Consider the following 16,886-nt stretch of genomic DNA (forward strand, 5'->3'; position numbering starts at 1 on the left):
ATCAAGAGTAATTCGTTTAGAATCAAGAGTAATTCGTTTAGAATCAATAGTAGTTTGTTTAGAATCAAGAGTAATTCGTTTAGAATCAAGAGTAATTAATTTAGAATCAAGAGTAGTTTGTTTAGAATCAAGAGTAATTCGTTTAGAATCAAGAGTAATTCGTTTAGAATCAAGAGTAGTTTGTTTAGAATCAAGAGTAATTCGTTTAGAATCAAGAGTAATTCATTTAGAATCAAGAGTAGTTTGTTTAGAATCAAGAGTAATTCGTTTAGAATCAAGAGTAATTCGTTTAGAATCAAGAGTAGTTTGTTTAGAATCAAGAGTAATTCGTTTAGAATCAAGAGTAATTCATTTAGAATCAAGAGTAGTTTGTTTAGAATCAAGAGTAATTCGTTTAGAATCAAGAGTAATTCATTTAGAATCAAAGAGTAATTCATTTAGAATCAAGAGTAATTCATTTTGAATCAAGAGTAATTCATTTAGAATCAAGAGTAATTCATTTAGAATCAAGAGGTAATTTGTTTAGAATCAAGAGTAATTCATTTAGAATCAAGAGGTAATTTGTTTAGAATCAAGAGTAATTCATTTAGAATCAAAGAGTAATTCATTTAGAATCAAAGAGTAATTAATTTAGAATCAAGAGTAATTCATTTAGAATCAAGAGTAATTCATTTAGAATCAAGAGTAATTCATTTAGAATCAAGAGTAGTTTGTTTAGAATCAAGAGTAGTTTGTTTAGAATCAAGAGTAATTCGTTTAGAATCAAGAGTAGTTTGTTTAGAATCAAGAGTAGTTTGTTTAGAATCAAGAGTAATTCGTTTAGAATCAAGAGTAATTCGTTTAGAATCAAGAGTAGTTTGTTTAGAATCAAGAGTAATTCGTTTAGAATCAAGAGTAATTCATTTAGAATCAAGAGTAGTTTGTTTAGAATCAAGAGTAATTCGTTTAGAATCAAGAGTAATTCGTTTAGAATCAAGAGTAGTTTGTTTAGAATCAAGAGTAATTCGTTTAGAATCAAGAGTAATTCATTTAGAATCAAGAGTAGTTTGTTTAGAATCAAGAGTAATTCGTTTAGAATCAATAGTAGTTTGTTTAGAATCAAGAGTAATTCGTTTAGAATCAAGAGTAATTCGTTTAGAATCAAGAGTAGTTTGTTTAGAATCAAGAGTAATTCGTTTAGAATCAAGAGTAATTCATTTAGAATCAAGAGTAGTTTGTTTAGAATCAAGAGTAATTCGTTTAGAATCAAGAGTAATTCGTTTAGAATCAAAGAGTAATTCATTTAGAATCAAAGAGTCAGCTTCATGCAATTCGTTCCAAAATCCATGATAAGACATGTGCGTTGAGTTCATCCTGGACAGACTCCTCTGTCCTTCCCTTCACTATCAGCCCATGGTTGCCTCCTTCAACCCAGCGAACAGTCGTTGGACATCTCATCTCTTTAACGACATCTTCCAGAAGGATCTGGACACACGGAGGAAATCATTATTGCAGAAACACAACATTGGGAGTATATGTTTTTTTTACTCCTATCAGTTTAAAAAACGAAAAATCAATAAAATATCACACAGAATAAAAAACTAATTAAAAAGAGAGCTGTGTTGTTACGGTTTCTGTCTGATCACTGGACTCCGATCTGCTGTCATTTATGCAAAATGTCCAAAAAGACGCCCAACGCCATTCTCACCTTCTCACACATGTTGTCTGCAGTGCCAGACAGAAACAACACAGGCACCTCCGTAGGCAACCCCCGGAGGTCCTCACTCCGCTGGCGATGTCCGTGGGTCTGTCCTGGAGGGTGTAGGGGGAAGGACAGACAGACGAGGCCTGCTACTGCATCCTCTGGTCGAACACTGAGCTGCCTGGCCAGGGCAGAGGCAGCTCGAGCCCCTAGAGAACGTCCTGAAGTGGGGAGGGGACACAGTGAGGAGCCTCCACCATGTCAACATGATGTGTATTCAGCTGTATCTTTATACTGTAACCTATAACCTTTGACCTGTCTTCCTAAAATGACTGCTAAATAATAACTCAATACTAATGACATCAGTAACCACTAATACTCAAAAAAGTATACCGGTACAAATATCGCTGCCTGGTGAAGAGGTACAGTAGACCAGGGGTCAGGGGTCAGAGATTCAGTAGACCAGGGGTCAGAGGTACAGTAGACCAGGGGTCAGAGATTCAGTAGACCAGGGGTCAGAGGTACAGTAGATCAGGGTTCATAGGTACAGAAGACCAGGGGTCAGAGGTACAGTAGACCAGGCGTCAGAGATACAGTAGACCAGGGGTCAGAGGTACAGTAGACCAGGGGTCAGAGATACAGTAGACCAGGGGTCTGAGATACAGTAGACCAGGGGTCAGAGGTACAGTAGACCAGGGGTCAGAGATTCAGTAGACCAGGGGTCAGAGGTAGAGTAGACCAGGGGTCAGAGATACAGTAGACCAGGGGTCAGAGATACAGTAGACCAGGGGTCAGAGGTACAGTAGACCAGGGGTACAGTACACCAGGGGTCAGAGGTACAGTAGACCAGGGGTCAGAGATACAGTAGACCAGGGGTCAGAGATACAGTAGACCAGGGGTCAGAGGTACAGTAGACCAGGGATCAGAGATACAATAGACCAGGGGTAGAGATACAGTAGAACAGGGGTCAGAGATACAATAGACCAGGGGTAGAGATACAGTAGACCAGGGGTCAAAAATACAGTAGACCAGGGATCAGAGGTACAATAGACCAGGGGTCAGAAGTACGGTAAACCAGGAGTCAAAGGTACAGCAGACCGGGGGTACAGTAGACCAGGGGTCAGAGGTACAATAGACCAGGGGCCAGAAGTACAGTAGACCAGGGGTCAGAGGTATAGTGGACCAGGGGTCAGAGGTACAGTAGACCAGGTGTCGGAGGTACAATAGACCAGGGGTCAGAGATACAGTAGACCAGGAGTCAGAAGTACAGTAGACCAGGGGTCAGAGGTATAGTGGACCAGGGGTCAGAGGTACAGTAGACCAGGTGTCGGAGGTACAATAGACCAGGGGTCAGAGATACAGTAGACCAGGAGTCAGAAGTACAGTAGACCAGGGGTCAGAGATTCAGTAGACCAGGGGTCAGAGGTACAGTAGACCAGGGGTCAGCGGTACTGTAGACCAAGTGTCAGAGATTCAGTAGACCAGGGGTCAGAGATTCAGCAGACCAGGGGTCAGAGATTCAGCAAACCAGAGGTCAGAAATACAGTAGAACAGGGGTCAGAGGTAGAGTAGACCAGGGGTCAGAGATTCAGTAGACCAGGGGTCAGAGATTCAGTAGACCAGGGGTCAGAGATTCAGTAGACCAGGCGTCAGAGATACAGTAGACCAGGGGTCAGCGGTACTGTTGACCAAGTGTCAGAGATTCAGTAGACCAGGGGTCAGAAGTACAGTAGACCAGGGGTCAGAGGTACAGAAGACCAGGGGTCAGAGGTACAATAGACCAGGGGTCAGAGATACAGTAGACCAGGGGTCAGAAGTACAGTGAACCAGGAGTCAAAGGTACAGCAGACCGGGGGTACAGTAGACCAGGGGTCAGAGGTATAGTAGACCAGGGGTCAGAGATAAAGTAGACCAGGGGTCAGAGATAAAGTAGACCAGGGGTCAGAGATAAAGTAGACCAGGGGTCAGGAATACAGTAGACCAGGGGTCATAGGTACAGTAGACCAGGGGTCAGAAGTACAGTAGACATGGGGTACAGTAGAACAGGGTTCAGAGATACAGTAGACCAGGGGTACAGTAGAACAGGGGTACAGTAGACCAGGGGTCAGAGGAACAGTAGACCAGGGGTCAGAGGAATAGTAGACCTGGGGTCAGAGATACAGTAGACCTGGGGTCAGAGGTCACAGGTACAGTAGACCAGGGGTCAGAGATACAGTAGACCAGGGGTCAGAAGTACAGTAGACCAGGGGTCAGAGGTACAGTAGACCAGGGGTCAGAGGTACAGTAGACCAGGGGTCAGAAGTACAGTAGACCAGGGATCAGAGATACAGTAGACCAGGGGTCAGAGATACAGTAGACCAGGGGTCAGAGATACAGTAGACCAGGGGTCAGAGATACAGTAGACCTAGAGAGCTATGTGCAAATACACATTAAAAAAATATCTTCCAGAATGATGTGGTTATATTGGTTTGTTGTTATGTGACATGGCTCATAACTGGGATATACATCAGGCCAATTGAAGCTTCATTTAGGTAAAAAAAAAAAATGGTTTGCTTACTTACCAACAAAGAATATTTGTCTGATTGTGAATTTCTTAAGATATTTCAAGTGTTCCTGCAAAATAACACAGAATATTTCCATAAATGGCACACAAACTCTAGTGTTATTCTTAACTATGAAGACAATGCACAAATCTGGATTTCACAAATAATTCTTACCAAAACAGCATTGTAAGCCTTCACTCTGTAAACCAGGTTTAAACCTTTACACGTGAAGCGAAGACATAGCAGACCATTCGACGCAAGCACACGAGCCAGAGAAACCAAATGCTTTAGGTTGACGTCCCCTCCAGTCCCGTGCGTCACGACGACAGCAGTCCGCACAGCACTTACGTTATCAGGGACGCTCAACACAACTCTGACAGTAACGATTTGTTTTTTACCAAAAATGATGTTCAAGCTGTCCTGTAAAAGTCATTATTGAGTTAGTGAGTCATTTATGCTTGGCCATGTATTCTATCACAACCTTACATAAACTGTATAACTTGTATCAATCGTCAACATAAACATTATACCTCTTCAAACGTTTCCATGTCGTCAGTCGTCTTGTCTTCTTCTTCAATGAGGTTTAACGTCGGTGGGCATCTAATAAATGGTGCATTACCGCCACCTACTGGACAGAAGTACAACTCCCTTATACTTTGCTTGAAAAAATAAAATCAATGACTAAATACTCTACTATCTAACACTACGCTCACGATAAATTAATAATAATAATACAAAACAATACCACCCTCCTCCACTATTTAAATCTATTTAGTCCTACCTCAGGTCAACAACCTGAAAGGCTGGGACACCACCCTCCTCCACTATTTAAATCTATTTAGTCCTACCTCAGGTCAACTACCTGAAAGGATGGGACACCACCCTCCCCCACTATTCAAATCTATTTAGTCCTACCTCAGGTCAACAACCTGAAAGGATGGGACACCACCCTCCCCCACTATTCAAATCTATTTAGTCCTACCTCAGGTCAACAACCTGAAAGGATGGGACACCACCCTCCCCCACTATTCAAATCTATTTAGTCCTACCTCAGGTCAACAACCTGAAAGGATGGGACACCACCCTCCCCCACTATTCAAATCTATTTAGTCCTACCTCAGGTCAACAACCTGAAAGGATGGGACACCACCCTCCCCCACTATTCAAATCTATTTAGTCCTACCTCAGGTCAACAACCTGAAAGGCTGGGACACCACCCTACTTCACTATTCAAATCTATTTAGTCCTACCTCAGGCCAACAACCTGAAAGGATGGGACACCACCACTCAACACAGCCTGTAAGTCTTTTGACGTCTAGTCTCGTACACCCAAATACTTCTCTCCACCTCAATTTTCTGTCACTTACATTCCATTTCTGTGGTACAGTTGATAACCATTGATTTGAAAGCTAAGAAGACAATCTTACTGAAGCATATTGATTTATCCCTCTGTACTGATACAGATCTACTACTCACTGGGATCCTCTCAGGCTCTTTCCCCCTTGACCCTTCCTCCTCTCCCTTCTTCACTGCCTCAACATACGACACCTTCTGCACTTCTCAGACTCTGGAAATCTCAAAATGTCTCTCTCGCACCGGACACTTCAAATCCCCAGCCCCACGGGCACCCCTATTATTAACTCATACCGCTTCTTTCCCCAAAACTACACATTCCTTTGTCGCATGCTCTTCTGCACACTTCTCACACCCAGGAATCTCCCTCCTACACACTGCCCATAAGCTTGACACCTGTAACGTAATGTATTCAGCACTAAAGCTCGTACAGGATAACTTATATTTCCTAACGTGACTTTGTCGGGCAAAAGGCTCAACATCAACACTCAAAAGAACAGACAACGACTCTTGTTTCACCACTCCCGCCACCCTGTCTGTCTCACCAAATGGCGAGCATCACAAACACCGGGAATCTTCCCCTTCAGTTGATCAACGTTTACTGTTCTCCCAGTAATCACTCCTTTCAATGGTAGTCTTTTCTTGTGAGAAACAATTCAAATTTCTTGCCCCCCATTTGTTTAACACCTTCTCCCTCTGACCAGCAGAAACACAAACAATTATCACAAAGACCACTTTGTGTTACCTTCACCGATTCCACAGCACCCAACTCTGTTCTGGTTACCCTCACCGATTCCACAGCACCCAACTCTGTTCTGGTTACCCTCACCGATTCCACAGCACCCAACTCTGTTCTGGTTACCCTCACCGATTCCACAGCACCCAACTCTGTTCTGGTTACCCTCACCGATTCCACAGCACCCAACTCTGTTCTGGTTCCCCTCACCGATTCCACAGCACCCAACTCTGTTCTGGTTACCCTCACCGATTCCACAGCACCCAACTCTGTTCTGGTTACCCTCACCGATTCCACAGCACCCAACTCTGTTCTGGTTACCCTCACCGATTCCACAGCACCCAACTCTGTTCTGGTTACCCTCATCGATTCCACAGCACCCAACTCTGTTCTGGTTACCCTCACCGATTCCACAGCACCCAACTCTGTTCTGGTTACCCTCATCGATTCCACAGCACCCAACTCTGTTCTGGTTCCCCTCACCGATTCCACAGCACCCAACTCTGTTCTGGTTCCCCTCACCGATTCCACAGCACCCAACTCTGTTCTGGTTCCCCTCACCGATTCCACAGCACCCAACTCTGTTCTGGTTCCCCTCACCGATTCCACAGCACCCAACTCTGTTCTGGTTCCCCTCACCGATTCCACAGCACCCAACTCTGTTCTGGTTCCCCTCACCGATTCCACAGCACCCAACTCTGTTCTGGTTACCCTCACCGATTCCACAGCACCCAACTCTGTTCTGGTTACCCTCACCGATTCCACAGCACCCAACTCTGTTCTGGTTCCCCTCACCGATTCCACAGCACCCAACTCTGTTCTGGTTCCCTTCACCGATTCCACAGCACCCAACTCTGTTCTGGTTACCCTCACCGATTCCACAGCACCCAACTCTGTTCTGGTTACCCTCACCGATTCCACAGCACCCAACTCTGTTCTGGTTACCCTCACCGATTCCACAGCACCCAACTCTGTTCTGGTTACCCTCACCGATTCCACAGCACCCAACTCTGTTCTGGTTCCCCTCACCGATTCCACAGCACCCAACTCTGTTCTGGTTACCCTCACCGATTCCACAGCACCCAACTCTGTTCTGGTTACCCTCACCGATTCCACAGCACCCAACTCTGTTCTGGTTACCCTCACCGATTCCACAGCACCCAACTCTGTTCTGGTTACCCTCATCGATTCCACAGCACCCAACTCTGTTCTGGTTACCCTCACCGATTCCACAGCACCCAACTCTGTTCTGGTTACCCTCATCGATTCCACAGCACCCAACTCTGTTCTGGTTCCCCTCACCGATTCCACAGCACCCAACTCTGTTCTGGTTCCCCTCACCGATTCCACAGCACCCAACTCTGTTCTGGTTCCCCTCACCGATTCCACAGCACCCAACTCTGTTCTGGTTCCCCTCACCGATTCCACAGCACCCAACTCTGTTCTGGTTCCCCTCACCGATTCCACAGCACCCAACTCTGTTCTGGTTCCCCTCACCGATTCCACAGCACCCAACTCTGTTCTGGTTACCCTCACCGATTCCACAGCACCCAACTCTGTTCTGGTTACCCTCACCGATTCCACAGCACCCAACTCTGTTCTGGTTACCCTCACCGATTCCACAGCACCCAACTCTGTTCTGGTTCCCCTCAACGATTCCACAGCACCCAACTCTGTTTTCACCCACCCTTGAAACCATAAACGCATCCACCACTTCCTTCTGATTGCACATGAACAGTGAAGAAATGGTGAGTGTTACGGTGCGTGAATGAGGACCCAAAAGCGAATTAACTTAAACAGAGCTTCTTTAATTACCAAACATAGGTAGGCTCAGACGGACCGGCAGATTCCGACAGGACAAGACAAGGTTACAGCAAACATGACGACAGTCTGGTTCAGGCATGAAACACAACAAACAAGAATCCGACAAGGACAGGAACAAAAACAGAGAGAGATATAGGGGACTAATCAGAGGGAAAAAGGGAACAGGTGGGAAAAGGGGTGACGAGGTGGTTAGGAGGAGACAAGGCACAGCTGGGGGAAAGAGGGGGTGGAAAGGTAACCTAACAACGACCAGCAGAGGGAGACAGGGTGAAGGGAAAGGACAGAGACAAGACACAACATGACAGTACATGACAGTGAGTCTGGGTAATGGCCATTTGCTTTGTTTATCGTCTTATCTTCTAATGTCATCGACTTTCAACTTCACTGTTTTCCTTTCATAAGACATCGTCTAGTGTACAGGAGTCGATGCCACCGCAATAATCTAAAAAGTGTATGATTTGGGAGACATGATTTGACTATCATGTTTGTAAACTCAAAGTCCACAGGCAGGTGTGTATATTATGATTTAAATACACACTATGAATTTGTTTTTTTGCTCCCTGAGCAATAACCCTGTCAAAAAGGTTATTATAGCCATCCGTACAGGAAATCTATAGGGCTATAACACGGAAGTCTAACGTGGAAAATAGCATCATGTCGTTATCATGAAATCAACTCAAATATTTGTTTTTGTCATAACATGTTTATTTACTGATTAGTGACCATTTAAATAATAGCTTATATTGTGTATAATTCGAACCAGAGATCTATGGTGTGTGCATATCGAGACAGACAATAACACGACTGGTGTTAACGTACAAACAATGAAAAACATTTACTATAAAAAAAATTGTGTAAAACTATCAATCAAGTATCGTTAGGTGTGAAAACACATTCTACATGGTATAAAACCCCATTAGGTGTGAAAACACATTCTACATGGTATATTACTCCATTAGGTGTGAAAACACATTCAACATGGTATAAGACCCCATTAGGTGTGAAAACACATTCTACATGGTATAATACCCCATTAGGTGTGAAAACACATTCTACATGGTATAATACCCCATTAGGTGTGAAAACACATTCTACATGGTATAATACCCCATTAGGTGTGAAAACACATTCTACATGGTATAAGACCCCATTAGGTGTGAAAACACATTCTACATGGTATAAGACCCCGATTAAAACAGATGACCGTTTTTTGTCATCCCTGACATGTCATCCGTCACTCCCCACCCCTGGTGCCTACCTGCAGGCTGATAGAGAGATTTGTCTCTCCACTGATCGTGCTTACGTCCTGTGGAAAGGGAAGAGGACATCAGTGGGCTGCTACGTTTTGTCAAGTTACAGCTTTATTCTAAATTTGATTAAATAAATGTCTTTTTTTTTTGTTCATCAATCTCCACACAATACACCATAAAACTGAAAAAACTTACTTAGAAAAGTATTCAGACCTTTTGCGTTTTGAGACTCGAAGTTGAGCTCAAGTGCATTCCTGTTTCCATTGATCCTCCTTGAGATGTTTCTACAACTTGATTGGAGTCCAGCTGTTATAAATCCAACGGATTGGACATTATTTAGAAAGGCACACACCTGTCGAGGTTAGGTCCCACACTTGATAATTTATGTCAGAGCAAAAAACCAAGCCATGAGGTCGAAGGAATTGTCCATAGAGCTCCGAAACAAGATTGTGTCGATGCACAGATCTGGGGAAGGCCAAACTGAGCAAGGGCCTTGGTCAGGGAGGTGACCAAGAACCCAATGGTCACTCTGACAGAGCTCCAGAGTTTCTCTGTGGAGATGGGAGAACCTTCCAGAAGGAAAACCATCTCTCTGCAGACCAATCAGGCCTTTGTGGTAGAGTTTCTAGATGGAAGCCACTCCTCAGTTAAAGGCACATAACATGCCTCTTGGAGTTTACCAAAAGGCACCTAAAGGACTCTCAGACAATGAGAAACAAGATTCTCTGGTCTGATGAAACCAAGATTGAACTATTTGGCCTGAATGTCAAGCGTCACGTCTGGAGGGAACCTGGCACCATCGCTACTATGAAGCATGGTGACGGCAGCATCACTACTATGAAGCATGGTGGTGGCAGCATCACTACTATGAAGCATGGTGGTGGCAGCATCACTACTATGAAGCATGGTGGTGGCAGCATCACTACTATGAAGCATGTGATGGCAGCATTCATGCTGTGGGGATGTTTTTCCAGCACCAGGGACATTTGCAAAAATGTCTAAAAACCTGTTTTTGCGTTGTCATTGTGGGGTATTGTGTGTAGATTGATGAGAAAAAAACAAATCAATTTTTATCCATTTTAGAATAAAACTGTAACAAAATGTGTAAAAAGTCAAGAGGTCTGACTACTTTCCGAACGCTGTAGATTATGATATTTGAAAAGGTTTTTTTTCGGAAGTTCATGCTTACATGTTTTTTCTCCTTCGAGGCAAGCCGAAGTTGACTAGCCGAAGTCCGATCCCCCTTTGTCTGTGATTGGTCAACAGTAGCGATTCTGTGGCGGCCGGTAGCCTAGTGTTTAGAGTGTTGGGTCAGTAACAAAGGTTGCTGGATCTAATCCCTGAGCTGACAAGGTAAAAAATCTGCCGTTCTGCCCCTGAGCGAGGCAGTTAACACACTGTTCCCCTCTCTGATACAGAGGGGTTGGGTTAAATGCAGGAAGAGACATTTCAGTTGAAGCATTCAGTTGTAAAACTAACTGGGTATCTGCCTTTCTATTAAGTATTTGAAGGGTCTGCTATGTCTTCGCTTCACATGTAAAAGTTTAAGATAAATCATTTTCATCCCATTTTTTTTCCACTTGACAAATACTGCACAAAATATCTTAGATGTGAAATTGCACGACTAAGATCCAAGGGCCAAAGGTTCAAGTGTTAAAAACATAGTTTCGACTGCTCCTACAGTTTTTTCTTTCGGTACTGGAATTTCCATACAGAGTTACACAGAGAAGAACTGAGCCACTTTAGTCATCACCTTTCCGGAAACAAAACATTTATTGAACTATTCTAATAATTGTCGTTGAGGTCGTTTAATTTTTTTTCTTCATCACACACAGCCATTTTATATTCATCCCAATGTCTGTTTTTGGATGACGTCATCGCTGCTCGCACTGCTCCCTGTGTGCAAGATGGCAACCCGGGTATAGACGGTCCGTGAAGCAGTTTATACGCGAGTAGATTATCTTGAAAACAACGGGCGGACATCTTGGACGCAGTCATCTGACTTGCCTGAATAAAGGTTAAAAAAAACAACAACAAAAAATCTTATTTTACCTCAGTGTTAATTAAGTGCTCTGCAGAAACGTCAGAATTAACGACACATTTCTTTGATTCATTCAGACTATTTTGAGGACGTGGATACTGGCTATGGCGTCACAAGATGGACCAATAGTACGATTGTTTTTGTCCTGGAGAGTCACAGGATGTGCCTGCTTTTTGCTAACACATCCTGTTCAGCATTGTGTTTAAATGTAACATACAGACACACAGTGGTTTAAATGACAAAAAAAATACCTTAAATTACAACGTAAGTTGTGTTTTGGGGGGTATTTGTACTTTACCATTTATATTTTTGACAACTTTTACTTCACTACATTTCAAAAGAAAATAATGTATTTTTTACTCCGTACATTTTCCCTGACACACAATAGTACTCATTAGATTTTGAATGCTTAGCAGGACATGAAAATTGTCAAATTCACAGACTTATCAAGAGAACATCCCTGGTCTTCCCGACTGCCTCTGATCTGGCAGGCTCACTAAACAGAGAACATCCCTGGTCATCGCTACTGACGCTGATCTGGAGGACTCACTAAACAGAGAACATCCCTGGTCATCCCTACTGCCTCTGATCTGGAGGACTCACTAAACAGAGAACATCCCTGGTCATCCCTACTGCCTCTGATCTGGAGGACTCACTAAACAGAGAACATCCCTGGTCTTCCCGACTGCCTCTGATCTGGCCGACTCACTAAACAGAGAACATCCCTGGTCTTCCCGACTGCCTCTGATCTGGCCGACTCACTAAACACACACGCTTCATTTGTAAATGATGTCTGAGTGTTGGAGTGTGCCCGTGGCAATCTGTAAATTAAAAAAAACAAGAAAATTGTGCCGTCTGCTTTGCTCAATATAAGGAATTTGGGGACTGGGGGAGGACAAGAGTTAATCCCGGTTGTAGGCATCTTTGACAGGATGTGTTTTGAATGAGATGACTATATCTGCATGTCGTCTGTGAGGATTGCATTCCAGAGCAGCTGAAGACCCTGGCACCACGTTAATAACAAATAATGACTATCTAAAACATGTCAAATGAATCCTCTCAAAAACAAACCTATTTATGACCGATCTCTCATTTCCATGCTTTGACATTTTTCCATAAAGTCGCATCCAAACCATTTTCACATTTTTACATGTCTCGACCCTGTCATGGCTGGCTGAAGGACTGGACCGAGGTGCAGCCTGGTAAGCGTACATTTGAACTTTATTTAAAAATGACGCCGACAAAAACGAAGAACAAAACAAAACAACCGTGAAGCTTTGGGCCCTGAACAACTACAACGTTAACTTCCCACAAAACTGGTGGGGGAAAAGGGTACCTAAGTATGGTTCTCAATCAGAGACAACGATAGACAGCTGTCCCTGATTGAGAACCATACCTGGCCAACATAGAAATACAAAACATAGAAAAAAGGACATAGAACCCTAGTCACACCCTGGCCGAACCAAAATAGAGAATAAAAAGCTTCTCTATGGCCTCTCTATGGCCAGGGAGTGACAGACCCTCATTTTATTGATGTTCTTCTAAGCCATTATGTGCCTCATTAAAGGTAGACTCAGCGAGATGACCTTCCATGGAATAAGTAAAATAAAGTCTGTCAATTTCCTTAAGAACTAAACGTGTTGAAGTGTGAAGATAAACTTCTCAGCTCTTTTGATCCTGTAGCTGGCACACTGTAGCAGCTTGAAGGGCTCTGGTGCCCATATAAGACGGAGCCGCAATAGGAGAAGATGGGGTGAAGCCTCTCTGAGGGTCTCCTCTTCTCCAGGGGCCAGTCCCCCAGGTTCACAAATAGCTCTACCTCTGGGACCCGTACCTGACCACACACACACACACACACACAGAGTGAGAGAGAGAGATCAGCAACAGTTCCCACTCACTACTGTGGTCATCTGGAATTAGACACTAGCCCTAATGTACATCTCTAGAAATGTGAGCTTCCCAAAAATATCTTCATTATAGGATGTTGATACCATCGCTGTTATGATAACTGCCTGTATTGACAACAATGTATGACATTTATCATAAACAATATCATAACATTAAAAACCAAGTACTGTGTGGAATATAGCTCAGTTGGTAAAACATGATGCTTACAACACCAGGGTTTGATTCCCGGGGGGGGAAAAAGAGCCTGACTTTAAGTCTATTAAATGGTGAAAATACGAACTCCTTGTTGAGGCATTAGTAATCACCATTGAAAGACAAAGGCTTGAGGCTGATTGGAAGGGGAACGTTTCACCTATCACATTCCTTCAGATCTGCCATGACCGACGTGGTGGGAGCTAATGGACGACGGGTTGTTCCTGAACCCAGACAGTGTTTGGTGTCATCTGTCCCTTTGGCCACTAGGTGGCAGCGTTTGCTCATTAAAATTCCAGCCTATGACATTACTGTAAATAACATATGTGAACTTAATTTATGAATTTATATCAGGGTATATTGATCTCTATATCAGGGTATATTGATCTATATATCAGGGTATATTGATCTATATATCAGAGTATATTGATCTATATATCAGGGTATATTGATCTCTATATCAGGGTATATTGATCTATATATCAGGGTATATTGATCTATATATCAGGGTATATTGATCTATATATCAGGGTATATTGCAACTGTACATAGTCCATCTGTAAATAGTCCACCCAATTTACCTACCTCATCCCCATTTTGTTTTTATTTATTTACTTTTCTGCTCTTTTGCACACCAGTATCTCTACCTGCACATGACCATCTGATCATTTATCACTCCAGTGTTAATCTGCTAAATTGTAATTATTCGCCTACCTCCTCATGCCTTTTGCACACAATGTGTATAGACTCTTTAAAAAAAATGTTTTTCTATTTTTCTACTGTGTTATTGACTTGTTTATTGTTTACTCCATGTGTAACTCTGTGTTGTTGTCTGTTCACACTGCTATGCTTTATCTTGGCCAGGTCGCAGTTGTAAATGAGAACTTGTTCTCAGCTAGCCTACCTGGTTAAATAAGGTGAAAAAAATAAATATATATTTATTGATCTCTATATTAGGGTACGTATATTAATCTATATATATATCAGGGTATATTGATCTATATATCAGGGTATATTGATCTATATATCAGGGTATATTGATCTATATATCAGGGTATATTGATCTCTATATCAGGGTATATTGATCTATATATCAGGGTATATTGATCTATATATCAGGGTATATTGATCTATATATTTCAGGGTACGTATATTGATCTATATATATATCAGGGTATATTGATCTATATATATCAGGGTATATTGATCTATATATCAGGGTATATTGATCTATATATATATATATCAGGGTATATTGATCTGTATATTGATCTATATATCAGGGTATATTGATCTATATATCAGGGTATATTGATCTGTATATTGATCTATACATCAGGGTATTTGATCTATATATCAGGGTATATTGATCTCTATATATCAAGGTATATTGATCTGTATATTGATCTATACATCAGGGTATTTGATCTCTATATCAGGGTATATTGATCTATATATCAGGGTATATTGATCTATAAAGCAGGGTATATTGATCTATAAATCAGGGTATATTGATCTATATATCAGGGTATATTGATCTATAAATCAGGGTATATTGATCTATATATCAGGGTATATTGATCTATATATCAGGGTATATTGATCTATAAATCAGGGTATATTGATCTATAAATCAGGGTATATTGATCTCTATATCAGGGTATATTGATCTCTATATCAGGGTATATTGATCTATATAGCAGGGTATATTGATCTCTATATCAGGGTATGTTGATCTATATATCAGGGTATATTGATCTATATATCAGGGTATATTGATCTCTATATCAGGGTATATTGATCTATAAATCAGGGTATATTGATCTCTATATCAGGGTATATTGATCTATATATCAGGGTATAATGATCTCTATATCAGGGTATATTGATCTCTATATCAGGGTATATTGATCTATAAATCAGGGTATATTGATCTCTATATCAGGGTATATTGATCTATAAATCAGGGTATATTGATCTCTATATCAGGGTATATTGATCTCTATATCAGGGTATATTGATCTATAAATCAGGGTATATTGATCTATAAAGCAGGGTATATTGATCTATACATCAGGGTATATTGATCTCTATATCAGGGTATATTGATCTATAAATCAGGGTATATTGATCTCTATATCAGGGTATATTGATCTATAAATCAGGGTATGTTGATCTCTATATCAGGGTATATTGATCTATAAATCAGGGTATATTGATCTCTATATCAGGGTATATTGATCTATAAATCAGGGTATATTGATCTCTATATCAGGGTATATTGATCTATAAATCAGGGTATATTGATCTCTATATCAGGGTATATTGATCTCTATATCAGGGTATATTGATCTATAAATCAGGGTATATTGATCTATAAAGCAGGGTATATTGATCTATACATCAGGGTATATTGATCTCTATATCAGGGTATATTGATCTATAAATCAGGGTATATTGATCTCTATATCAGGGTATATTGATCTATAAATCAGGGTATGTTGATCTCTATATCAGGGTATATTGATCTATAAATCAGGGTCTATTGATCTCTATATCAGGGTATATTGATCTATAAATCAGGGTATATTGATCTCTATATCAGGGTATATTGATCTATAAATCAGGGTATATTGATCTCTATATCGGGGTATATTGATCTATAAGTCAGGGTATATTGATCTCTATATCAGGGTATATTGATCTATACATCAGGGTATATTGATCTCTATATCAGGGTGTATTGATCTCTATATCAGGGTATATTGATCTATACATCAGGGTATATTAATCTCTATATCAGGGTATATTGATCTCTATATCAGGGTATATTGATCTATACATCAGGGTATATTGATCTCTATATCAGGGTATATTGATCTCTATATCAGGGTATATTGATCTATAAATCAGGGTATATTGATCTATACATCAGGGTATATTGATCTATACATCAGGGTATATTGATCTCTATATCAGGGTATATTGATCTCTATATCAGGGTATATTGATCTATAAATCAGGGTATATTGATCTATACATCAGGGTATATTGATCTATAAAGCAGGGTATATTGATCTCTATATCAGGGTATATTGATCTATAAATCAGGGTATATTGATCTCTATATCAGGGTATATTGATCTATAAATCAGGGTATATTGATCTCTATATCAGGGTATATTGATCTATACATCAGGATATAGTGATCTCTATATCAGGATATATTGATCTCTATATCAGGGTATATTGATCTATACATCAGGGTATATTGATCTCTATATCAGGGTATATTGATTTCTATATCAGGGTATATTGATCTATACATCAGGGTATATTGATCTATAAATCAGGGTAT

General features: G+C 41.3%; 1 protein-coding gene across 1 annotated transcript; it reads right to left on the reverse strand.

The window, feature by feature from the left end:
- Positions 1–200: 200 nt before the first annotated feature.
- On the reverse strand, positions 201–4,850 carry LOC110505446 (testis-expressed protein 30). The gene is made up of 5 exons (XM_090230749.1): positions 4,755–4,850; positions 4,399–4,644; positions 4,243–4,294; positions 1,688–1,902; positions 201–1,464 (listed from the first exon to the last, which is right to left on the reverse strand). The coding sequence occupies exons 1-5, from the start codon at positions 4,770–4,772 to the stop codon at positions 1,303–1,305; spliced, it is 693 nt and encodes a 230-aa protein (XP_090086875.1). The 5' UTR covers positions 4,773–4,850; the 3' UTR covers positions 201–1,302.
- Between the last annotated feature and the right edge of the window lie 12,036 nt (positions 4,851–16,886).

The sequence above is a fragment of the Oncorhynchus mykiss genome, chromosome 3, assembly GCF_057628025.1.
Source record: "Oncorhynchus mykiss isolate SJ-2025 chromosome 3, ASM5762802v1, whole genome shotgun sequence".
Lineage (NCBI taxonomy): Eukaryota > Metazoa > Chordata > Actinopteri > Salmoniformes > Salmonidae > Oncorhynchus > Oncorhynchus mykiss.

Excerpts from the sequence above, each read along its gene's own strand:
- LOC110505446 (XM_090230749.1), bottom strand. Across the intron at positions 4,295-4,398 it reads AGGCTTACAATGCTGTTTTG|GAACACTTGAAATATCTTAA; the intron begins GTAAGAATTATT and ends GTTATTTTGCAG. Across the intron at positions 1,465-1,687 it reads CAGACAACATGTGTGAGAAG|ATCCTTCTGGAAGATGTCGT; the intron begins GTGAGAATGGCG and ends CCGTGTGTCCAG.